Below are 25454 nucleotides of genomic sequence, written 5' to 3'. Positions count from 1 at the left end.
ATGTATGTATGTATTACATGACGGGATTAAGCCCCCTAACACACACACACAAAATATATACGAAAGAAAATCGATACGAGCGTCTGTATTCTATGCCTATGTTTATAACTCGTACGTATATATTTTATAAAGTGAATTTGTACAATCTACAGAAAGTCTATAAAATTCATATACCACTCTGCCTTTATTATTATTATTATTATTATTATTATTATTATTATTATTATTATTATTATTATTATTATTATTATTATTATTATTATTATTGATTCATGCGTTTTAACTACCTGATGCAAGACCGGGCCAAGGTTATGATGGACGCCGTAATGGAGAACACCGCATAACTGCGAATTAATTTTGACTACCGGAGGTTCTTTTATTTGCGCCTAAATCTCATATGTGCGTACGTGCGTGTGTGCGTGCGTGTGCATGGGCGCTTCTTTTTTTCTTTCTTTTTTAGCCTCTTTCATTTCGCTCTCATCTAAATGTGGTCGCTGCGGCGCTCAACCGAACCCGCGACATCGTGCTATGCAGCAGATACGCCACTGAGTCACAGCGGCGGGTCTTCCTCATTTCCGTCTGGGCCTTTTGTCTGCAGAAAGAATACATAGAGACTGTCTTGTAGACAGAAGTATTTAGCGAGTGTATTTTGTGGTGTACATCGTGTACGTAGATGTACATTGTGTAGGTACATTGTGGTGTACATGGAATTGCAAGCGGCCCACTTTCAGTAAGTGGGCGAGTTACAAGAAGCGTAATTAATGTCGCAGTCCGTAAGTGTGTGAACACGCTATTATATAGTATATACTTTGTGGTAAAAAAATGCCTGGGGGGTTTGGGGGTTGTTGAAATGCGGCATAAGGGCTGTCGTGATTTGCTGACGATATAGCTCTGGCTTCCCTAGTGCTGTACGGTTCTAGTGGGGACAAAAGCGTGGGCACCCTGCTTTTCTGTTCGCCGCTTTCTTCAACCCCTTTTAACCCGCCGACAGATTGCGCACTCTTGTCTCCGTTTTTTTTTTCTTTCTTTCTTTCCCCTCTGCATTTCTGTTTTTGTCTCCCTTCGTTTTCTCGGTCGCTGTTATGCCAGAGGGCGGTCGCGTTGAAGGGGAGAAAATAAAGCGCAGGCCACGGCGTGGTGTTTTGCATTATATCGAACTAGGCCACAGCTGCGCGTCTCGACAAGGTGCAGTTCGCACGAGCTCTTTTGTCTTCGAGCGCGTGCGAACGCGTGATGCCGTAACACGCCACCTCGGTTCATTCCTTTTTTTTTGCCAGTTTCGTCCCCGTTACCACACGTTCATCGGCGCGCTGTATACAGGGTGGAACTTTTTTTTTTGTTTCCTTCTGCAAGGGTTAATTACGTGCCACAGCCACGACCTGACTATGAGGCACGCCGCGTGGATCAGTTTTGACCGCCGGGAGTTCTTTCACGTGCGCCTAAATTGATAAGTACATTGGTGTTTTTGTTGAATTTCGCCCCCATCGAAATGCGGCCGCGGCGGTCGGGATTCACACCCGCAACCTCGAGCTCAGCTATAGCAGCCACGGGCTGCCGCGGCGGGTCAGATTATAACTTTCGCATTGCGCGGCGATGTGTTTTTATACAATTATTTAGTCCCTCTGCACATATTTAAAAAAAGAAAGTGAGAAAACAGTGCACACCTAAATGTCCTGGTTCGTCGCATGGTTGTCACCCTTAAGGAGTAAGATCGGTTCATTGATGACGACAAATGAAGTTTTCTTTTTCGACGACTTTTTGCTGGAAGTAAGCGTGATGACAGCTGAGAGAAAGGACGCGAGAGCGGGCGCGAAATAAGCTTTAATAGCTATAGTTGTCAAACTATTGCGTCGGATATTTCGTTGCGCAGCAGGTGGTCAGAATTGGTACATGCACAGCTTTCAACTCACGTATGCCGTTTAGAATTCGATGGAAAGCAAAACCACCAGGTCAGGTAAAATCGTTGATCAGGAAAGAAGCATGTCGCTGTATCCACAGGGAAAACGAAATGACGTTTCGAGACCCATACGGATCCCGTGTTCACAATCGAGGGATCCGTATACGTATCTCGTGGTTCATTATCCTTTCATTTATGGTTTTCAACGGTACAGCTTCTCTCATCGGGCTTGCTGTCATGTACAGTAAAAAATTTTTACAGCCTTAAGAATAAGGGTGGCCTCTCTCGCTCTCTCTCTCTCTCTGTGTATGTGTGTATCCGCAAAGTGGTCGTAACAACGTGCCACGATCGAGAGTTATTGATTTGCATTAAGTTGTATTTTTTTCTTTCTATATTTTCTCTCATTAAGATGAGTTAAAAGGCGCGGTCGCAACCCTTCGGGGACAAGGACTTCTGTAATTTAGATGTTATAAAGAAACAAGAAAAGAAGGATATAACTGTGCAAATGGATTGGGCTAGGTTTTAAATCACACCGTGATTTATTTGATATCACCTTGGAGACAGTAGCAGCTAGTACACCACAAGGATGAAAAACCAGGTTATAGGCAATCCAGCAGTATATATAGCGGTTTGGTAGCAATGCAGTGGCAGTAGCAGTATGTAGGTAGCAGTAGCGTGCTATAGTAGTGGGCAAAGCGTCGCACAGATGTTGCCCTTAGGTAGGGGGGGGGGGGCAGGAACTAGCTGGAGGAGGGGTAGATTGTAAGCTCATGGTGACCATCTTGGAAGGCCATCGCATGTATACATATAATTATAATTTTGTTTAACGCTGATATTTGTTTCGGTAATAAACGTAAGAAAATGATTTTCTGCACTCAATTATTGCCAGGGTGACAAAATCTATATCATTAGGCCAGACAAAACATTTCTGCGTTGTTGCAAATTTTAAACCCTCTGCACCACCCTTGCGTAAGGCAATTGGTAGCTTGCAGCGTATTTACAGTCGAACGCCTCCAGAACGAAATTACCTCTATAACGAAGAATCGATCATGTCCCGGCCGAATCGCCATATTTCATGCGTATTTTGAACTCTCCTACTACGGAGATAGGTGCACGTTAAAGAACCCCAGGTGGTCAAAATTTCCGGAGTCCCCCACTACGGCGTGCCTCATAATCAAAAAGCGGTTTTGGCACGTAAAACCTCATAATTGAATTTTTACCTACGGAGATCACTACAACGAATTTGCTCGTACAACGAAGGAATTTAGGCGCTAAAAGTGTGACTTGGACGAGGTGGCGATGCTTCGTCTCGAAATAAAACAGTGCGCAACAACGAGCATGCGTATGGAATATAGATAAACGAGGACTGATTGGGGGGTGGGCCTCTTGTTCTATTTGTATACTCGGTTTTTGCGGGCTGTTTTATTTCGAGATGAAACTTAACTATAGGCGTCTCCGGTTGGCAGATCTTTTGCTTCACAACGAGCGCCACGCAGCGGCACCGCAAATAACGATACCCTATACGCAGACGCCACTGAGCTGCGCTCAGCGCAGTGCTATAAACGGCAGCGCGCTATAGCGACACACTTGACGAGCATGCCGACGTCTCTGGATGTTACAGTCTTGCTACACTGCTCCGGTATGTCCGTTATCGCCCTACTTGCACGCTTCTTGTTGTAACATAGGGCACCGTGTGCGGCGGCTGACAAGTACGTCGCAGTTGACGACGACTGGATGATATGGGATCGTAAGTGACTTCCGACGACGTCTTCAAAGATATGATAGGGCGGAAAAGGACGCGAGTGTTAACACAGGCAACGGTAGTGAAGAACCCGTGAATGAACCAAGGTTTCTGAAGGCAAGGGAGGCGATAGCGGTATACGATGGTCTGCCGCCACATATGCGCCTTGCATTGTTGTCGCGTATCGCCGCGGGGCGTGCCGTGAACCTCGACGCAATAAGATCGGCTGCAGTCGCCCCTTCAGTCGGAAGTGTGCACGCACAAAAAAATTAGCGACCCACTTCATCGAGACTGTCTTGAATGTTAAATGATTGTTTCCTTTTGTCAAACGTCCTTGGCCTGCTCTATATTGTGAGTGGTATGGCGCGCTGTATCCTTACAACGGAGTGACCTCTATAACGAATAATTTCTTGAGGTGTACCGCATAACTTCCTTACAAAAGCATTTCACTATAATGTGAGTACACTCACTGCAACTTGTGCATCAAGTGCGGTCGCTGTATAGTTTCGTTTCGCGACACCACTGTATCCTTATTCAAACAGGATTCCGTCTTTCCGCTTTCCTTGAAGGCGGAGTCTGGCATGCTTTGTTTACCTTGGCGCGGTTAACCTTGCACGCTATTCAATTTCTTTCATCTTTCTTTCCCCTACACCTACACCTGCGCTAAGTGCCGAATGGCTTGCAGTGAGCCACGTCTTGCATGTACGTATACATCCGCGTGTTCGCGGAAGGGGTTGACAGCTATTATCGTCAATTTATTACGATGATCACCCACGGCCTGGTCGTCGCCCCAGTGGCCTCGCCTACCGAGCGTTCTTTTCCTTTCTTTCTTTCGTTCTTTCTATTCTTTCTTTCCGTGCAGGCGGGTTTTCCACTTGCGTCGACAGCCAGAGAAAGCGCTAGTATGTGCATGCTCCGACTCCTGTGCGCATGCGCGGCAGTCCTATAATGACAGCCCTGTAAACTGAGGAAAAAAAAAAGCGCTCGTCACAGGTCCACAAAAAAGAAGACGCGAACGGGACGAGCGCTATATAATTTGAATAACAACGAATCGTGCTGTTGTACGTGCACGCCAGCACCCCAGAAACACGATTTGATCACGAGGCACGCCGTAGTTGGGGGAATGCGGAATAATTTTGACCACCTGGGTTTCTTGAACGTGCGTCCGTTGGACGGTACACGGGTGCTTTTGCAATCCGACCCCATCGGAACGAGGCCGCTGCGGCCGGCGGTTTTAGTCGCTTGGTTCTATTTCATATTTCGCGGGCTTTCTTAAGACGCCGAAAAATGTCGCCACGGAGCATGTAGGTTGCCACAAATGATTGGATCGGTCGTTTCTGAGCCCCCTCTGCAGTGCAACGAAACGCACTTGACCCTAAAGTTAACATTAAAAATTTTTCACAGTTGATCTTAGTTAATTGACTAATTAAGCGGGATATAAAATATACTCTAAGGAGCGCCACATGACGACAGACTATATGTCGTTGGTCTCATTCAGCTGCGGTTAACCACTTTTTTTTTTAATCGTACATATACAGGGTGTTACGTAAAACACCCTCTATATGTACTTGATCGAAGCTAAATTTTATTCGAAAGATATGGAAAAAATTTGTTGTTAATAGCAGAGTTGTTAGCAGCGTCAGCCCTATGCACCTTTCTCACCTTCCTGTGGTCCTTTGATTTTCGCATTCCGTCCTCAATGTATAATTCGGCAGATGGCGCGAAAGAATACCGTTCTAAAGCAGCCGCAGACTGCCTCGAGTTCTTGTGGTGGTTTATTTGTTTCTATTCAAACTAGTGACATTCTATATCCCCCTCCGCCCCCTCCCTTCTTTAAATTATTTTTCTGCTTGCTTTATCACAAAGAGCACGGTAAGCCTGCTGGCAGGCCATCGCCTCTTTAGTTATATCATTTAAAAAACTATATATCTCTATCTACTATAACCGCCAGTATTCCGTAGCATGCACAATATAAGTCAGGTTTTGTACTCCGATTCTTCTTCAGGTACTCCACGTCACGAGGTCACTGTCCTATTACGTTTCGGATCCGAAGGGTGCCCACGCAAAGAGTGAAGTGCGTGGTCGCACCTTCAGTGCTTGGCAAACGTGTTACTGCTGGGCCGTCACGGTAACACGCCAAAGACTTTACACACACCATGCAACCGGCGAGCTGGCAGGTCTTAAAGCAGACGCATAATGAACGATTCAGTTGCGATCACTGTTTACAGTCTCTATCGCGCGGCGGCACCCCCGATAAACGTCCTCTTTCTTCGGGTGATTACAACGCATCCGCGCGCAACTTTGTGCGCGTAAACAACATTACTCCTGAAGACGACTACACGTCGTCAGATTTTATCACCGACGAGAGTGTGTCATACAGCACCGATTCGCCTGGGTATATTTCACTCGGCGAGTACGGCTATTGGCTCGGAGTAGTCTTATTATACGTCACACGGTTATTTGAAGGTCGTATCGCGCTATCACAGCGTGGCGATGTCACTGGATACATATAGTTCTGTTACTTAGTGTTGGGAATGCGAAGAATCCGGATTTTAACATAACACGCAACAGCGAGAATTGTCGACGTTGAACTGATCCTAATTAAACTAACAAAGCGAAAGTAGAGCTTGGACACTATAGAGAAGGTGCGATAACACGGCGCTGTTAGTTTAATTTCTTCCAACCAACTAGCAACAAGCCCAATTAAGCTTGTGCCTTGACTTCGTGTGTAGCACTGCGAGGCGCCTTTGTTAGAGCGTTGCACATTATCCTGCAGCCTTCCGCCATAAAAGGTTATTATTTATTCATTAGAAAAGCGAAGGAGGAAATTAATGCTGGCCGCCCTGTATAGCTGTAACTGAGCCTGCTGAAACTTGAACGGTGGCCCGAATATCGGGGGAAGGGGTGCGGGAGCGAAGCGATATAGCGAATCAGGTCGCAGCAGAAAGAGTGGGGAAAAGGCTATTTATAAAACTGAGTACTGAATCGTAGCTAAGTCAGATCTTTTACTTTAGTTCACCTTGCCGAACAGAACGACGCAAACAATTAGTTATGCGCGGGAAACCGATTCTGCAGTGAAACGAACTGTGAAGGGTTCTACACCGTCGCGGAGATTATGCAGTTCGTCGGAACGCTCGTCAGCAAGGGAATAGATCGTGCAACTACCGCGAATGCATCTGTAACAGTGAAAGCCGGTACTTGCAAGCTTTTGAATACCATCGGGCCAAACCCAAACATTAGAAAAAAAAAGAACTAGAAAGAAAATACAGAAAAATGCTGTAAGGATCATGTACTACAACTCACATGGTCGCAGTTCTGTTAGCGCATAATATAGAATGTGGTTTCCTGCCACTTAGTCGCACAAATCGCGTTTTAGGACTTAAGCGCATTTATCAAATAGTCAATGGCAACTACAACTTTGACACGTCCGATATTTTAACTTTCTCAACAGGAAGTGCTACAAGGAATTGACACTCCCAAACAATTACGCGCTTAAACCAAAGAACCAATTGTTTTAAGTACTAGTCCTTCCCCGAACTATATATCATTGAATGAAATAACCTTACTAACGATGTTGTCCGCCAAAACTCATTGTTATCCTGCGAGGCAAATCCTCCTCCAAGGTGACTTGCTGTTTTCTCTCTCCCTCCCTCTCTTTTATGCTTCCTTTATTTTTCTTCTTCTTTTTCGTGATGTCTTGTACTACCTTGCTATGGTCTCGCTTGTGAAATCGCGGTATCTATAAATAAATAAATAAATAAATAAATAAGAGAGCGCGTCCCTTTTCCTGTGGTCGTATAGCCTGTCAGTCCCTGCCAAAAGCATGATAACGATTTGAATAATGCCTTATTCAATCCGATCTTCTAATCAAATAGTCACTGTTCGTAAAAAGAATATTTTTCTTCGAATAGCTTTCGAATACATCAAATAGCCAACTGTGCGCTAATACAGCATCCCAGCCGCCACAGTGGGCATAAAACTCGAGAAGCTACATATGCCGGAGCCCGCTACATGTCAACTTAGGGAGCCAGACTCGAACTCGCGAACGAGTCTTGAATTTGCGAATATATATTGCTAACTGTATGCTTGGTCCATTCGTGCGGTTAAATAAAACAAAACAAAGAATAAAGCTTCGTATAGCGCACGTGCAGTGTAATGACATAAACTTGCTGATTAACGTTGTGAACTATAGGATGCGAACATCGATGGTGAGAACGGCTGTTCATTTTTCGAAAAGTATTCGAAAAGTATTCGAAAAGTATTCGAAAACTATTCGAAAAGTATTCGATATTCGATTCGAGTCTGCATCTACTGGATTCGTATTCTCCATTCGGTATTGAAAATTACTATTCGCACAGTCTTAGTGAGTTGTAATGACGAGCAACATCATCAGGTACACATCATCCGTTATACCACTATATCTGTAGAAGCATTTCGTCATACCATGCAAAACTGGATGGATTTACCGATACTGGCGCTCTTCGAACCAGTCCCGTTACCATGTTGCTGATTCAACGAAAACACGGCTAATTCCGAAAGGATATATTTGCGGTGCAGCGTGGGGCAACGACATCCACGTCGGTGAAAACGAGGTATTTATCGAGAAATCGCGCACCAAAGTCTGCGGGAAACGAGCCCGCCTAATGTATACTTATACACGAAGATGTTTACGACGCGCGCACGCACGCACGCACGCACGCACGCACAATAATAACAGCTGGACGCTTGAACCACTCCGGCGGGGTAATTACGTATTACGTCATTGGAAGCGATATACCGCGGAATAATTTGATCGTCGCCGCGTTCATTGACCTATACGTGGAAAGCCTTAGGCGGCACTCACGTGGTTACTGAAAGAAGCGCATGTGCACGATGCACGTTGGTTGCAACTGGTCGCTTTGGTCGAAAAGCGACAGTTTCGCTGCTGGATTTTCCTGCTCCGCGGCTGGCCGGAGTCGCAAAACTGCCGATACAATCAGGAGCAGGTCGCCGCGAAATGCGCTGGCGGTTATTTTTTCCTGGTGATGACGGTGCGAGTGAACGCGAACAAATCGTGAGAATTTTTGGTGTGGCGATGGACAGGTATTTGCACGCCGGCATTTGTGAACATCGCGATCGCCGTTTCTTATCGTCAGCGAGGCAGTCGGTCGTTCAACCTGTCAGTCGCCAGTGAATGCCGCCTTGACTCTCATTTAACTCCGTCTTTGACAGCCCTCGTAACCGCTGGATAGAGTGCGTTTACTCTGATGCGGCACATGGGGAGCGAATGTAAGGTAGGCCACAATAGTTTACGGGACACTGGTTCAGCGGCACACGTGAATTTCTGCTTTGTTAAGGCACGGCGCTCCTGATTTAGCGCATCACTGTGTACATCTATAGGTCGCCAAAGACTGCTATACGCACAGAAACAGTGAATTACGTGTCCAAGGTTCGCGGGAATACAACTTTTTTTGCAAATTCTGTGTCGGGTAATCTTTTGTGACCGACTCTACTTAAGCCATACCGGGTGCGCGAAAATGCAGAGAGAGAGAAAGAGAGAGAGAGAGAGAGTTGAATATGCAGGCAAAGCCGTTGCAGCGTGCTGCGTTGTTGGGGTGATTGTTTCCATTTCACGACGCAAAACCGCTTTTTGTCTAGCGAACGCCTTGTCTCTCATACACGACTGACCATTTTGATCGGCCTGCAGCGAATGAGCACTGATGGAACCGTGAACCCTTACATAGTACGCTGCATCTGCGCTGGATGCGTCTGTGTGTACGTCCGTATAGCACACTTACGAGGAAAGCACGGCGTTGAAAAAAAAATGAAAAAAAAAACAAATGCGACAGACCAATCACTTTATATGCGTAAATCTATATAAGCGCTAAAATGGCAAAGTCGGAGAAGTCGGCGCGAAAATACATGCATACCGCGGCGCGCATTTTCTAGCAGGTCGGAGATCTTCAGGCATATGCACTCCTCTATTTCGTGCACGAACCAGTTATCTGCGCCTGGCCAACCTCGAGTATGACTTATCTCGACTCATCCAGTCTAGCGAACTTTTCCTTCGTTTTGCTCTTCAGCGTGCCGGCCAAGTCAAGATAAACTTAGAGTTGCCCGGAGTCCGTATAATATCACGCGAGGCCGTCCTTTCAACGCGCGTTCCATCGGCGAAGCACCGCGTCATAGAGAAAGAAATTTCTCTATGACCGCGTTGTCGTGGAGCCAAACGAGCACGTTTCTTTCGCTGTCAGTGCACGGTTCTTTCGCGTACACGCTTGCGTGCCGCGTGTTATCGATCGCGAACGAGCACGCGCGTAAGTAATTAACGGTCGTGAGCCTAATCCGGTGTCCTCGGCCCGTTTCATGTCAGTTCTCGTCAGGTCGCTTGTGCAGCACATCGGGAACTAAATCCACCGAACGGTTGCGTTTACAGCTATAGCTGGTTCTTGATCATGGAATGCGAAGCGAAGTTGTCTCGCACAGTTCTATAAAAGGGCGCACACGAAGGTAACGCGATCACACAAACGCCTGCCATCGTGTGTGTGTGTGTGTTCTCGGGTTTTCCTCGTATATGTGTCATCGAACTATATGCGACGCAACTTCGCATCCGTGCATCGGGAATGCTGCGGGCCCTTTCAGCCGACCAAGGATCACGTATACGTGTCTCAGAAACACGCTAAAAGCTCGCGTATTGTATACATATTGTGCGTCAGCTATAATACCTCCATAATTGGTCCCCGGCGATGCCTGTTTAATCAGTGGCTGACAGCGGGGGAGACAATTTTTCTGATTCTCGCTCCTGATTGACTGGCGTAGTCTGTATAGGGTTGACGGCGCGGCACGCAGCTGCAGAGACGGAGAACAGCAGGGGTCGATCAAAAAGAAAGAAAGAAAAAAGAGCAAGAAATTCACCGGCGATTATACGCTGCTCCCTAATGCGAAATCTGAGTGCAGCTCTAAAAAAAAATTATGGGGTTTTACGTGCCAAAACCACTTTCTGATTATGAGGCACGCCGTAGTGGAGGACTCCGGAAATTTCGACCACCTGGTGTTCTTTAACGTGCACCTAAATCTAAGTACACGGGTGTTTTCGCATTTCGCCCCCATCGAAATGCGGCCGCCGTGGCCGGGATTCGATCCCGCGACCTCGTGCGCAGCCTAACACCATAGCCACTGAGCAACCGCGGCGGGTCTGAGTGCAGCTCTACATACGCGTTTTCATTTCGCGATATATTGGCTGGCGCGGACAATATGTACCATGCGGCTCGTTGCAAACGGAGCGAAGTGTGGCGCGAATGCCTCGCTAATCGGGAGATCGCGAGAGGCAGCGCGTGGGTGACGCGTGGGCGCGATTCACAGCAGCCGCCGTACAGACTTCCGCTCATGCAAGCGCGTGCATGTGTTTCCATACAGACGACGCGGGCTACTCCGGCGCCATCTGGAGCCATCATCGCCGCGGAGACCATCTTGCGCGGCACTAAGCTTTCCTTCTCACGCTTTCGCCATGCCCTCCTCCACTTTCCGCCTCGTAGTTACGCTGCACCTCCTCCTCCGCTTTCCTCTTCGCGCTTTTATCGCTGTCGCCGTCTTTCGTTTCCCGCTGCGCTCCGCGTTCGATTTCATCCTCCGAAGTGCTTGTTCGCTCGGTTACGACAACGCCGACGCTCGCTGAGGAACGCGTGCGCCAAGAGCTGCGCTCTAAAAGAAAGGGCTCCATGTTATTAGTTGAACAAGAGAGTAAACCCTTAATAACAACGGCGTTCTCATCCCCTTTCTTCATGCTGAGCGGTCATTCTCTCCCATCCTGCTTCATGTATGCTGTCTATCATCATCATCATCATCATCATCGTCGTTGTTGTTGTTGTTGTTGTTGTTGTTGTTGTCGTGTTTGCTGCTGCTGTTGTTGTTTTCGAAGTACCGTGACCTGAGACCTTCTGGCCAACGGAGGGAGAAACAGAGAGAAGAAATGGACCACTTAATTTCGGCGTTAATTATGTTTTGTTCAACTCGGGATTAACGTGGCCGGTCGATGTAAACGATCTTCCTGGTCTTTTCCTTTTCCATTCTATTCCCATTACACTTACCTGACTGGTGTCATCGTTACATTTCCGCTCCACTCTGGATGTGTGAAAATGTGGAATGATTCCGGAGTCATTCCAGCCACGGAGTTCCCACTCCGTAGCTCTGATCGGAGCACGCATTGTTTGTGCGCTTATCCTGCTAGTGTAGCGATTTCCATCGCTGAGAAGTGTACACAGTTGTCCCATGAAGACGAAAGCGAAGGCGTGTGTACCAGACGGTGTGTATACGCGCGCGAACGCGTGAACTGCTGTCTCGGAGCACGGATGGCCGGTGGGGAGGGGTCGCGGTGATTTCATCGCACATGTATGCGCTTGTCGAGAAGCCCGTATTACGAACGCGTAATTAATGCATGTGCCTGAGAAGGGGTAAACCAGCTGGGGCTCGAAAGGCTCAAATGTCACCGGCTATTGTGCTTGATCGAGCGTCGCAGGTCAACGCCGTGCATGCGGATAGGCGAGCGGACGCATCCATCGTGGAAGAATACGGTGGGGGTATCGATACAAGACGAGTTTGAAGAGCTGAATTGAAAAAAAAAAAAAGAAAGAAAGAAAGAGCAAAGAACTAATGAAGACAGATGTTGCTCTCGTCATTGTCTATCTTCCTTAGTCCTTAGTTCAGCTGTTCAAACTTGTCTCAGCTATATATGGACCAACCAGCTCAGTTAAATACTATTCTGAGGGCATCGATGCTCATGTATTTCAGCACTACATGTATACAGTATGGTTTACTGTTAATAGGTACACTCTAATGTGCGGCTCTCGCTTTGCTGGCGTTGTATACAGGTGCAAGTGCTGACTGAAACTGCAAATGCTCGCTGCACAGATATGTGGGAAGATGCCAACCCCACCAACCATAAGTAATCTGCTGCGAAGCCGGGCGATTGTGCATCTATGGAATGCGAAAACACCCGTGTACTTAGATTTAGGTGCACGTTAAAGAACCCCAGGTGGTCAAAATTTCCGGAGTCCTCCACTACGGCGTGCCTCATAATCAGAAAGTGGTTTTGGCACGTAAAACCCCAAATATTATTATTATTATTAGTGCATCTATGGATCGGAGGGGAAAATTTGCATGTCTTACACAACCATGCGTTCAATTTAACAGTGGACAGCAGTGCAAAGTGTGAATCACAGAGCGTTCACACTTTTCCACGCGAACGATGCATCATCCACGTATATCGGCCACTTGACCGCACTACATAAGAGCATGCACTGCACCTATATGCGTATATCGCTTCATCAGCACACGTCACACCACACCAGGCCGTAACAAAACACGGCCAGAGCTAACCAACGCGAACGAAATCGTCAATGTATAGTGCCGCGGCGTCGTTCACGCGCACAAAGCGCTCTAAGGGACAACCGTACCTCACGTCGCAATGCTCGCGCTACATTCGTGGCCCGATAGTATGCAGTTAAATATACACAGGTATGCAGTTCTTTTTTCTTTCTTTGCGTGCTTTTTTTTCTTTTCGATAGCACAATTAACTGCAGGTACGCAGACATTACCCCCTCCCTCCTCCTATATAGCTTACTGCGGCGGCGGCTGTCCGGTGGAGGTGCGCTTTAATCCACGCTTGCTGATCTCTCGCCTTCCAGCGTTGCTGGTACTCCGGCTTCGGCGGAGCAGAAGTGACCTCGAAGCGTTCGGGTGTCCAGTGGGTGGGCCCCTTAATGAGGCCTCTCCAAAGACTATCCCTCCCCCATAACCTTCTTGCCTACGTCCCGCGACTAAATTGCCGCTTCTATTTGCTCCTTCTCTCGCACTCCTCCCTGTCGTGAATATCGCAAATAGCAGCGACCTAAAAACCGCTTACGTTTCACGCAACTATAGAACGTTCGTGGAGTCGTGATACGTCGTCGAAGGGAAAGAGAGTGAACTGGGAAAACCTTACGTGTTTAAATAATCGTCAGAAACATGGACACTCAATGACCTCAGAATAAAAAGAAAAAAATACCCCGTGTTTACGTCGTAACCTAAATCATACATGGTAGCCGTGTCGCGTCAAAAGACGAAAGTTCACGTTGAAATTGACAACGTTACGAGGAAGAGATAAGGACTGGGTTCAGGTAACATAAGCTCTAAATATGAGTTCAGGAAATTTCGCGTCCGCGAACTTCGCCCTCTTACGACCTCAGTGATACCACGTTGGATTGGCATATCAGTAGAAGCGGAACTTGGTGCGATCAAATCATCACGCAGCGAGCATCCCCCCGTGTAATAGCATCGCCTGCTCAGACTCAAGCTCAATCTATTGCGCAGTTTCAAGCGCTTGAGCACGCCTCGTAGCTTTAACTGTAGCTCCACAAGCAATAAATGTTGGAAAAGTTTACATATCTCCGCGTTCGTCTGCTTTTCATATATGTATTTGTAAGCTTACAAGCGCAATGATCTATGCTATTCATAGACGGAAGGGGAGAACGCAGAGGTATTTGTGTATCGGTCAAGGGCATGCAGCATTCAGAGAAACCACCTGAACTGTAAAGCCGACCTACCGGTGCAGGCAAACAGATAGGCTACGGCAACGAGCAAAACCGCACAAGGGGAGCCTGCTCGCACGCGTACATGCTGAAAGAGCCGGCCACCTAAAAACGCCCATAGCGCGGCGTGCAGGTCTTACCTGTCCCGTGGACTTGACCATATTTTTTGTTTCGGCCGGGGGCGCCCGCTCCTGCTCCCGCGCGATGGGGTCTGTTTTTTTCGGCGAAGGAAGCAGAGGATCGCCGAGGCTTTGAGCGTGCTAGCGGTCTCCGGAGGAGTCACGCGACAAGTGAGCGTCTGGTAGGAACATACGCCGCGGTTCTTTTTTTCTCGCCTTTGTGTCTTTGTGTCTTCTCCTTTCCTGCTAGGCTGTTTGTGGTGGTGGTGGAGGTGGTGGTGCGACGGGCGGCGGAAGGCCCCGCCGTGAACAGCGCACAGCGTGTGGTGTCTACGCACGTACGCACACACGCAGCGCAGCTTCTTTGCGCGAGAAGCGAGGGAGGAGGGGAGAGCCTTCGTGGACAGTGGCGCGAACGTTTTGGAGGAAAACCGGAGCGCGCGCGCGTCTTTTTCTTTTTCTTTTTTTTTTCTGTGGAGAGAGAAGGGGGGGCGTGGCGGGGGGGGGGGGCACGCGCATTTTCAGAAAACGAAAAAGTACATTTCGTCGGGACGCGCGGGTAGGGGAAAGACCAGAGCCCCACTTGGCTGGCTACCACCGCACAGTGTGTCTATATAGACACACCGTGTGTGTCCAGATATGCGCGCTGGACACGGCTTCACGCAGTGTGGCCGCTCGTTGTGTACGCGTTTAGAGCGTGAACCTCTGTGGCCCTATAGCACCGTGCGAACCTTATACACAAGTGTGCAAGATTTGTTGGTGCGTTACGGCTTTCCCTAGACTTAACTGTTGTAGCTAGGTTAGCTGGTTACATCTCTGAAAAGAGAGGCGAACGGACGGACGGACGGACGGACGGACGGACGGACGGACGGACGGACGGATAGATAGATAGATAGATAGATAGATAGATAGATAGATAGATAGATAGATAGATAGATAGATAGATAGATAGATAGATAGATAGATAGATAGATAGATAGATAGATAGATAGATAGATAGATAGATAGATAGATAGATAGATAGATAGATAGATAGATAGATAGATAGATAGATAGATAGATAGATAGATAGATAGATAGATAGATAGATAGATAGATAGATAGATAGATAGATAGATAGATAGATAGATAGATAGATAGATAGATAGATAGATAGATAGATAGATAGATAGATAGATAGATAGATGAGCGACGAGGACCTCGTGTTTGGCCTCCGCTACCGGCTCAGCTCGTACCACAGAGAGCAGCTGTACATTACATTTAGGGTTATTCGTTCTCGGGTATTTATTTATTTATTTATTTATTTGCTTCGTCACAGTACAACTTAACAGGAGGTGGAGGGAAAAGCCGTTCAAATGACGGCTTGATGGGACTTTCACCACCTTTGTCAACAATGAGGACAGCTGAAAGACAGTACGAAATAGCTGCACTGTTTTTTTTTTTTAAGTTACACATTGATTTAAATAAAGAACAAGCCATAAAGGAAACTGAAAGACAGCTTATACAACAAAGAAAGGCGCTGTAATATCCTGCACTTAGACACTACCTAGTTTAAACAAAGCCGATAAGTCTGCTGAACTTAAATAAATGACTACATAGTTTGCACAGCAAAAAGGGCCGCTAATTCTGCTACGCTTAATTGAGCACATCTATTCATCTGGTATTGTAGTGATTTAGAATTCGTAGAAGAGTACATCGAAGCATTTGAAAGCCATAATTAGTACGGAAATAAGGAATGTTCCACAATTCTGTATTTCGTGTTCAATAGGCTTTCTTTCTTAAAGCAAAAATTCGCCATATCCATAAACAGAAAGCTTGAGTGTTTGCAGCTAAGGCAGTGCTCTCGTAATAGTTTGTTTTGATAGAGGTCGTTCAGCCTGATGTATATTTTTAAATGTATATAGCGGGTCGCTAGGCGCTAAAACTGCAGTGTTGTCTATCAGTCTCAGTATCTTCTGTATTCTCAATTTTGTTGAATTTGTTTCTGTAGTGGTTTCACAAACCAAATAATCGTAGTTAAGATAAGAACTAAAGAGCGACTTGTATTTCAATAACCTCACCGAGTTAGCGGTAAGGTGCCGGATGCGGCTTAGAATTCCAGCTATCCGGCTTAACTCTATTTCAGTACTATTCACGTGGTCATCCCATTGCAAAGAATTAGAAAAATGTACCTCGAGTACTTTCACTGGCTTCACTATATTTATATTCTAGCCTCTAAATACATTGCTATTCTGGAAAGACGCTTTTTTATTCTTCGAATGAAAAACTACGGCTTTCGTTTTAGTTCCATTTATTTTTAACTTATTGTTTCTTGTCCAGTTGTCTGACTTATGGCAGACCTCAGGCAGATTGTTCCACACCTCGTTCCCTGTGACATTGCGCGGCCATGAAACGGTTTGCGACATTTCGGGATTGAAAAGCTCGCCAGGCCCAACTATCAGCCAAAGGTCGACCTCTCCCTGGCACACAGCATCGATGCGATGTGAACGAGTGGCGGTTGGTGTAGCACGAATATGAGCTTGCGTGTACACACCGACATGAGCGCACGCCAGTGAGCACATGTCTAGCGCGGGCGCGCTGGTTTGAATTGGTGCATTGTGAAAAAGTTACGCATATCTGTGAGTGAAGTTGGGGCCAAAATTAAGAAGGATCGCTTCTCAAGACGTTTTCGAGGAGACTTCGGCCACTAATCTATTAAAAAAAAAAAAAACTCCAACGCTCGAATTGTTCGTAAGAGCAAATTTCAGCCGATACTGGTGCTAGGGTAGTTAGCGAAGGCGGCCGGCACATACGAACGAGGAGGCTCGTGAATTCGGCACCTGACTCGAGGAATTTTGCTCCATAGAACTCTCTTCTTCTTCTTCTTTTTTTTTTTTTAAATCTGCGCCGTAAAGGCCTCATCTCGGTGTACATTGGCAGCTTCACCGCGGACATTTTTGGCTACGCTCAGTGTACACAGCCCCGATGGTAGAGCTCAGATGGTAGAGGGCGTTGGTCCCGGGTTCGAATCCCGGCCCAGGACGAATTTTTCAACAGCGAAGCTTTCTTTTTGAGAAACGCCTATGAGTTTCCTTTGTAGCTTCGTGCTATACATTCGGGTGGACGACAGTTTTTGCCTTTGATGATGATTCCTCCTCTTTGCGGGATTCTGCAGAACTGATTTGCCACACTCGCACACATACTTTCTCATTTTTATGTATACTGGCAACAACGACTGATGGAGTGCTGCATCCAATAATAGCACTAGGGCTTAATGTAGCTGAGGGCCCCCATTACGGCGTCTCACCATGGTAAGCGTGTGGATGAAAGAAAGAAAGTCGTCCGGCGTGGCCTTCAAGTTCAAGGTTCCGTCTCCTCCCGCCCGGAATGTCCCGCAAAGAAATAACCGCAATTATCACTGTCCACGTCACCAGACCAGTCCGCTGGTGGCGAGATTTGTCCTTTCCTCCAGCCTTTGTTTCGGCACCACGCGCGTACGAGGCGACTCTTCCTCGGCTCTGTGTGCCAGGTCTCAACTCGTTTTCTGCGCGATTATGTACGACGCTGCGGCACTGAATGCACCATTGTTTCGCGGTGCAAGGTCTGCCGTCGCCAACGGTGGAGGACGCGGCGCCTTTACGAGGCTTTCCGCGAGCAGCACAGCACGCCGCTGCCGAGAAAGTGGGTCACATGAGAAAATGACCGAACGTGTTGTCACCACTTTTCTCGCGCACAGAGGCGTGGCCGTTTAACCATGCCACTTGTGGTCAATGTCTCGAAACGCACCACAGACTTCGGTGGGTGGGCGCGTTTTAAGAGCGCTTTTTAAGGGGGGAGCAGGCGAAGGAATTAGTCCGTAAGCGGGAAGTAGGGGAAAGGGAAATGCCGGGAAGTTGGTTTAATCTGTTCTCTTTCCGCTAATGTAGAGTCATTATACGCCGTAGTTAAGACCAAGCACGGTGGTAACATATGGCGCTTTCCTCGTATTCAGGAAGCTGCGCTTTATTGCTGTGTAGAAAAGCGCTAAACAGGGTGCACACGCGTGAAAGTATACACGATCGTATATATAAATAAGTGTTTATAGATAATGTTTATAGAGCTCGTACGTCCCTTGGCTGCAGTTGCAAACTATGACCTGCAAAGGACTGGCTGTTTAAAAATATCGTCTTCTTTCTACTTTCGACTTCCTTCTTCATGCCCCCCCCCCCTCTCCCCTTGAAATTTCTATGTACCAGAATACCTAGCATAAAACGACGTGAGACAACACCCGCCAGCCAGTGTCCCCCTCCCCCTGTCAAGTGGGAGTGCACCCTCACCTATTGCAAATTGCAAATCTAAATTGCAAATCTAAATAATATGAACAGAGCGATACAGCCTAGGATCCGGTCATAAAGTAAAGGCGACGAGAATAAGCATGTAATGGGCACGAAAAGGGGCGCGCTTTGCAATTTTCAGTTGCTAATGTCGGTTCAGTTATTTTTCCCCAATTTTCCCTCAATCTCATACAAATAGCGACTGAAAAAAAAAAATGGGATTAGGATTTGGTATATGTGCAGTTGAATGAGAAACTTATACATTCCCCTCTTCTTTCTTTTATTTAAGCCTCTGATTCAATACTATACCGCCAGAGTCCTTAAAAAGCATTGAAGGACTCTGCTACCACTGATGGTGTTAAGTTCCGTGGCGCACAAATTCTCACAGGAAGTTGGTAGTAGTGCCAAGGCAGTGCACTGTTGTGCTTGAACGACTTAACGAAATTTTCAAGAAAACCGCAAGGAAAGGGACGACGAGTGCTTGGGAGCTGAAGCGAAGCCAGAAAATCGCCTTAAAACAATAAAAAAGAACGCCTTGTACAATTTGTCGTGGTGCACTCGCCTTCCCCATCGAACGTATACTCATTCCTGTAACTGCGCCCGCTTGAGCTTCCAAAGCAACGCGCGAACGCTGTACGTGCGCGCGTGCTTATGCCGTCCAGCTGCGACTGTCATTCACAGATGTCTCCGCGTGGTACAGTCTATAGTCGCAAAAATACATCGCGGTTTAGTCGCGCAGGCTTTACAGCTCACGGTATATATATGCGCCCTTTGCTCTAAGGCTTGCGAGGCAACTGACAGGAGATGTAAAGCTGACAGTTTGAAGTTTTATTTATTTATTTATTTATTTATTTATTTATTTATTTATTTATTTATTTATTTATTTATGGATGGATGGATGGATGGATGGATGGATGGATGGATGGATGGATGGATGGATGGATGGATGGATGGATGGATGGATGGATGGATGGATGGATGGATGGATGGATGGATGGATGGATGGACGGACGGACGGGCGGACGGACGGACGGACGGACGGACGGACGGACGGACGGACGGACGGACGGATTAAAAATGTGTAGGTGTGGTTACGGGTGTCGCCTTGTCATTAAAATTACATATGGATTTTATTAATACTATGACAGATCTACTCCACCGCTCTTCTCCGCCAATTCTCCTGCCTTAATTATTTTGCTTTCTATACCTTTTACATATTGACCTCCGCGCGGCGGCTTTTTGGACCTCTGTGCCTGTCTCGCCCACATGGGACTGAAGGGAATTACGTATAATTAAAATGTCTTGCATCGTTTTCTTGACCTGCGCACAACGTCAAACTTTGGCAGGTGCTCCAGAATGCCGCCTGACGTTATATAGTTCCGGCGGCGCGCGGAGTGGCGTCGAAACCTTTGACGGTGCATGGCTGTATGCATGCCTTCTACTCCTTGTATACGTGTACGCATTGGTTGGCTTGCCAAGTTGCACAAACTCCTTGTGGTCGACAGCAGTATAGGTACCACATTAAGATCGTCACGCCTGTGGTTCACAAAAGGCAAGGTCTACATAAACAGAAAAACAAACTGTCTAATGACTTTAGTTCCTTCGGCTGCTCACTTTCCAACTATATAGTGCAATTTTGTTTCTTGCTTCCGTTTGCTGTTGTCCTTGTCGTCTCAAGCATCCGTTCTATTTATTCCTCTTTTTTTTTCCCTCCTACTCTTCTCCACTGGACTCAGTTCGTGATTCCTGATCGCCATGGAACGGAGGAAACGCCGCCAGACCGCAAAGCCACGTCCGGTATACAGAAGCCGAGTCTTGCGAGGGCGTTTGTGTATGCATTTCAACAACAACAGCAGCGATGACCGAGCTCCGAGAACCGCTTGCTACAAACGTATATATGCGTTGAGAGGTGCAGCCTATATTGATCGAGCGCATATACCTAGCTGCGCTCAATCAAGAAAAAAATGTGCAGTTTCCACGCAACGTGGCAATCGATGCTACGCGAAGCATTAATTGCGGGTTGCTGGCTATCCGACATATTGTTTGGGGTTTTGCAAAGCTTTACTAGATGAGCCAACGCGTTTGTTCTAGGTGAGAAATTGTGCGTGCGATGCGAGCGTGCGTGTGGCGACAGCAAAGCCGATAGCACGACTGCGACGGCGAGAACGCGACTCATTTCTCCGGCGAGAAACATAGCTTACAGCGTCTTCCGTTACGATCTGGGCCTATATCTCGAAAGCGGTGCAACACTCCATCCTGTGTCTGTGACCTAATGGAAAATGTTCGAGCACGTGCTCTCGCTTGTTCTTGCGACATGGCGCACACGCGTGCCAATCGTGCTGTATATAGTTGGCGCGTCGGCACGAGAGAATATACATGCATGTGCTTTTGTGGCACGTGCTCTGAGTGCATGTGTTTAGAGTCGCCTTAATTTCTTCTGGTGCTTCTTATTTGTTGTTGTTTTTTCTTGGTAATAAACAAAAATTGCGTTTGAGGCTAAGTATACAGCATCGGGGACTTTTAAAGCGATATTAAAATGATAGCCTTATAAGGACCCCGCGTCGCAGAAAATCTGGTGTCGGCGTCGGCAGCGTTGTACGTGAGAGAAACTCTCCGTATATATTTAGGTACATGTATGTGCCACGCCTGGCTATATCGCATGCGGTATATGCGGGTTCACTGACACACCATTATATCGTTAAAGTTGCTCGTACCTTGTCTCACATTCTTGACAAAATTATTCCTCGGAATTTTGAGAATGACATCCCACAAACAAATGTCACGAAACAAAACACCGATAGCCGCGTGCCTTTTATGATAAATATTCTCAGATTTAAATATGGAAAGTGCAAAACAATAACATAAACCTTTTTTTTTTTTTTTCTGCGGGCGGCTGTGCACAACCTCTGGGATCGACCTACGCAAGATGCCGCGTTTCTACCAGAAAGCTCGGCTTCGTGCATAACGTTTGCCGCCAGCGCTTCCCGGTCATATATATGAAAACGTTTATTTAAAAAAAAAGTGTAAACATTACTGTTGCATAAGTTGCACTTGCCGGGAAGCGTGGGAAGGATCTTTAAATGCTATCGCGTTCCACTCCTAAAGGCGAAGCTTAAGCGTCCTCCAATTTTTGTGCTGTTGGACTCGGACTTCAGTCACGCATCACTCTTTGTGTTGCTTCCAGAAATGCTGCAGCCTGCGTGACAACTTCTGGTGGTTGCCTCGTCCTACTGCACTGATGGAGATTTAATAAAAAAGTGCTTGAGGGGGAAAATAATGATAAAAAGAGAAAAGAAGAAGTTCCGCGCTGGCAGCAGGGTTTTGTACCCATTGTTTATAGGACATTCAATGGCTTTGAACGTTATAACGACTTGTGAAATTTCATCCGCGTGGATTCGCTTATGGGTAGAACATGCGCGTCGGTAAACGCTAATCTGGATAATCTTATCACCTTAGGCTTCGCCACTGAAATAACTGCTGATGCTTGCGCGCAGACAAAAGAGCACATTAAGAAAAGATACGACGAGACGCTTTAGCTCGTCGTTGTTGCTTCGTTTTTGATTGCGTTCCTTCGTGTGTGCCCAACTTTTGATACGATCGCCGATTGCCTGAAAGGAAGGGCTCACGCGTGCACCATCAGTTTGCCGCTATACGACGTCAAAGAGAACGCGCCCGCATGCTCGCCGATGCAGTTCTTAACCTGCTTTTTCTCGATCGCATGCATGCGTCCCACGAATGCATCATTACCGTGACGTCTTCCGCCTATGGCGGGGACGTACGGACAAGAAAGAAAAAAAAAAACTTAGTTATGATGCAATATTCGTAACTCGATTTGCCTGCCACGTGGACTTCCTCTTGTATTAATTCAAAGAGCAGGGTGCCCGGCAGGACTTCCTCCGCACTGTAGGTATTGATGAAGCAGCTTGGTCAAGCTGTGGCTGTAACTGAAACGGTACGAGCAGAGACATCTAGTGGAGACCTCAGATCAGGCGTGCCACATCTATAGTATACTTTATTCAAACCGTATACCATCCATACAGTGACTCGTATGACGTAGTCTTTTTTGTTCATTGACAAATGTGCACCCTGTATAGAGTATGCACATTGCATCTTATTGCGGCGATATAGTAATCGGTGAATGAGCTGCTAAACACCGCTACAAATGCAATGAATTCAAATTCGCTCATGGACGAGTAGGAGCGTGCTTGGTATGTCCAAGGACATCGCAGGCTGACATGTCGTATTTGGTCCCTCGTGTGTTTCGTCAGCGAGGGTAGCGAAAGAATATATTTCGCCGCAAAATTACACCCTTGGTTTTGCGAACAGCACGAATCGGACAAGAACGCTGGAAAAAACGCAGGGCAGCGCTGGTGCGCAAAACGGTGGACAAACTATATATTAGTTGTGTTAATACAAATATTCATATAGACCCTTTTCATGCTTACAAACAGAGTTCCCAGAAGACTTCCGCTTAAGCCCTCCAGAAAAACATAAGTTATGATAGCCTATAAATGTATAGGATCCTCCAGTTGGCAACTGTTTTGCGGCAGAGTTGGAGTGTTTCAGAAGTCAATTCTATTGTTAAGTGCAACAAAAAAAAAGAAGAAGAAGACGTCCGTACATTAGCTCGACGCATGGCGCACGTTCTTTATATCTGAAAACATCAAGAATACGTGCCTATAGATACTATACGACGGAATACTTTTTTTTCTTGGCTAACTGTATTGTCGAAGAATGGCTGACCGGAAATTCTCTGGAGTCATGAACACACTGCTGGCCACATCGCGGATGCAAAGGGTGCATAACGTTTCTATAGCAATGCGCATACATAAGAACGCCGTTCGTTAACGCGTCCTCTCGCCGTCCTAGTTACAGAGGCCTCAAAGTCCTCCAGCACGACACTGATTTGCGTGACACTGCTGGCGTGATCTTTTCGAAAAGGTCACGTCTTCGAAAATCGAAATCGTTTATCGCAAAGTACAGCTGTATCTGTACAGCTCCTCACTTATTCACGGCACATTACACTCAGCCGTATGCAAGGCATAAGGCACCAGCGTTCAATCATAGCAGCCACGGGTCATTTACGCGCGCGGTCCACGTACAGTATATACGGAAGAAGGAAACGCCGCACTGAACGCATGCACGGACCCAAGCTGTTCGTCCACACACACACACACACACACACACACACACACACACACACACACACACACACACACACACACACACACACACACACACACACACACACACACACACACACATATATATATATATATATATATATTACAACAAGCCACTCTCATGAACATATAGAAGGGCTCTCATGTCGTCCCCGCCCACTCGAGAACTCTGCCAAGGCCAAACATCATTTGAGCAACGCGTATACACAGAACCCGCTCGTGTACCTGCCCGTCCTTACGGGCACGATCGCTCGTGGCTGCGAAATTCGTGGCGGCAAATCCGTGCAGCGTTGCGGAAGCGGCTTTCAGACATGTCAGGAAAGCTAGCGTGCGCCGCAGTATATGCACGCGCTGTTGCGCGCGGCTTGCCCGCCCCGGTGGCCCCCCTCAGGATGGAATCATTCATGCAGTGTACAGGACAGATATGGTATACTGCTATGGACAGAGGGACAGATAAAGTCCTCCTACACATGTATAGAGCAGATGGAGTCATGCTGTGGACCAGATATATATGGTGTTCCTGCTATGGAGAAAAGGAGAGATCAAGTGCTTCTGCTGTGAGCTGGACACATGGAGAAGGACAAGTACAGTCCTTCTGTAGTGGACAGAGTGACAGTGCCGTCGTCCTTTGTGATAACTTCTGTCCTCGTTATCCCCGTTGCCCCCATGGTGTTTAAAGTCAGAGAGAGAGAGAGAGGGAGGGGGGGGGGGGTCCCCTTTGTTATTTAAGCGCCTCCCTCGCCAGGTCAACTGTAGCAATGGGGCACCCATTCGACAAGCGCTGAAGGTGATTTTATTACGAGTATTGTGTTATATATATATAAAAACAGTGAAGCATTGAATCACAGGATCCGGCAGTGAAACAGGCAGCAAAAATACCAGGATATTACGTATATGAGCGGGTATAAGTGTGCGCGCGCTATATACTGGTCGCCACCCTGAGGGCCCCCACTCCACTGAAGGGAGACCTTAAGCCCTGGTTGCCTCTAGCAAAATACATGAATCCTTATGCTGCTCATCAGATCGTAGATGTAGGAAGCTAGGTCCCAGCAGGCCGCGGCACGGCTTCATTGCGACCCGACGGAACGCCCGGTTGATTGAGATTTACACGTTGTGCGCCAAAGAACATACGGTGGTCAAAATTCCTTCCGAGCTGTCCGCTGCGGCATTCTTTCCCCCGTCCCCGATAGTCTGTGTCAACGTGGGTACTACAGAATCAACTCAATCTCACAGCGGGTGTGCCCTATAGGACGGCAAAAATCGTCCATCCCCACCCGTTGTATAGACACGCGCACGTTCGTTCAGCTGGAAGCACAAGAGACACAATGTGGGATCGAACTAGTCCTTGCTGTACCTAAGCACGCAGTGTTAAGAAAAAAAAAAGAATGTAGCGACACACAGACACTCCAAAATCCGACGAATTCGGCAAAGACCAGCTCTACTCTATCTATACAGCCCGTAACGTTGACCACTTGCTCGCGCATTATCTGCCCACTCATTCGACTGAAACTAGCCGATTGGAAATGTAGCCCGACCAATAAATAGACCAAACGCGAGGTTACGTCGCGATGACGCCTCGCAACTTCCGCGAGACTGCGCGGTATTAGTAGGATGGATGCTCTTTTCTCCTTCTTGTTCTTTATTGCGACGACGCTCGTCTCGTTGTTTATGGATGGAC

General features: G+C 47.1%; 2 protein-coding genes across 4 annotated transcripts in view; one reads left to right on the top strand and one right to left on the bottom strand.

Annotated features, from left to right (window-relative positions):
• Zw (glucose-6-phosphate 1-dehydrogenase Zw) overlaps positions 1–25454 on the bottom strand; it is a 50170-nt gene that overhangs the window by 20408 nt on the left and 4308 nt on the right. Inside the window, exon 1 of one of the 2 annotated variants that reach the window (XM_065437496.2) lies at positions 14323–14488. The exons of the other annotated variant lie outside the window; for it this stretch is intronic. Within the exon in view, the coding sequence (XP_065293568.1) occupies positions 14323–14343 (21 nt within the window). The 5' untranslated portion in view covers positions 14344–14488. Of the gene's footprint in view, positions 1–14322; positions 14489–25454 lie in introns of those variants that run through there. 2 annotated transcript variants of the gene reach the window in all.
• LOC135906217 (condensin-2 complex subunit D3-L-like) overlaps positions 3495–25454 on the top strand; it is a 58503-nt gene continuing 36543 nt past the window's right edge. Inside the window, exon 1 of one of the 2 annotated variants that reach the window (XM_065437490.2) lies at positions 3495–3536. In XM_065437490.2, coding sequence (XP_065293562.1) covers positions 3510–3536 — 27 coding nt within the window. In that variant the 5' untranslated portion in view covers positions 3495–3509. Of the gene's footprint in view, positions 3537–20333; positions 20391–25454 lie in introns of those variants that run through there. The other variant, XM_065437489.1, reaches the window with a different exon arrangement.

This window comes from Dermacentor albipictus, chromosome 5 (genome assembly GCF_038994185.2).
Source record: "Dermacentor albipictus isolate Rhodes 1998 colony chromosome 5, USDA_Dalb.pri_finalv2, whole genome shotgun sequence".
NCBI classification, from domain to species: domain Eukaryota; kingdom Metazoa; phylum Arthropoda; class Arachnida; order Ixodida; family Ixodidae; genus Dermacentor; species Dermacentor albipictus.
Note: the sequence above shows the minus strand (reverse complement) of the source record. Positions and strands in the feature narration are given on the sequence as shown.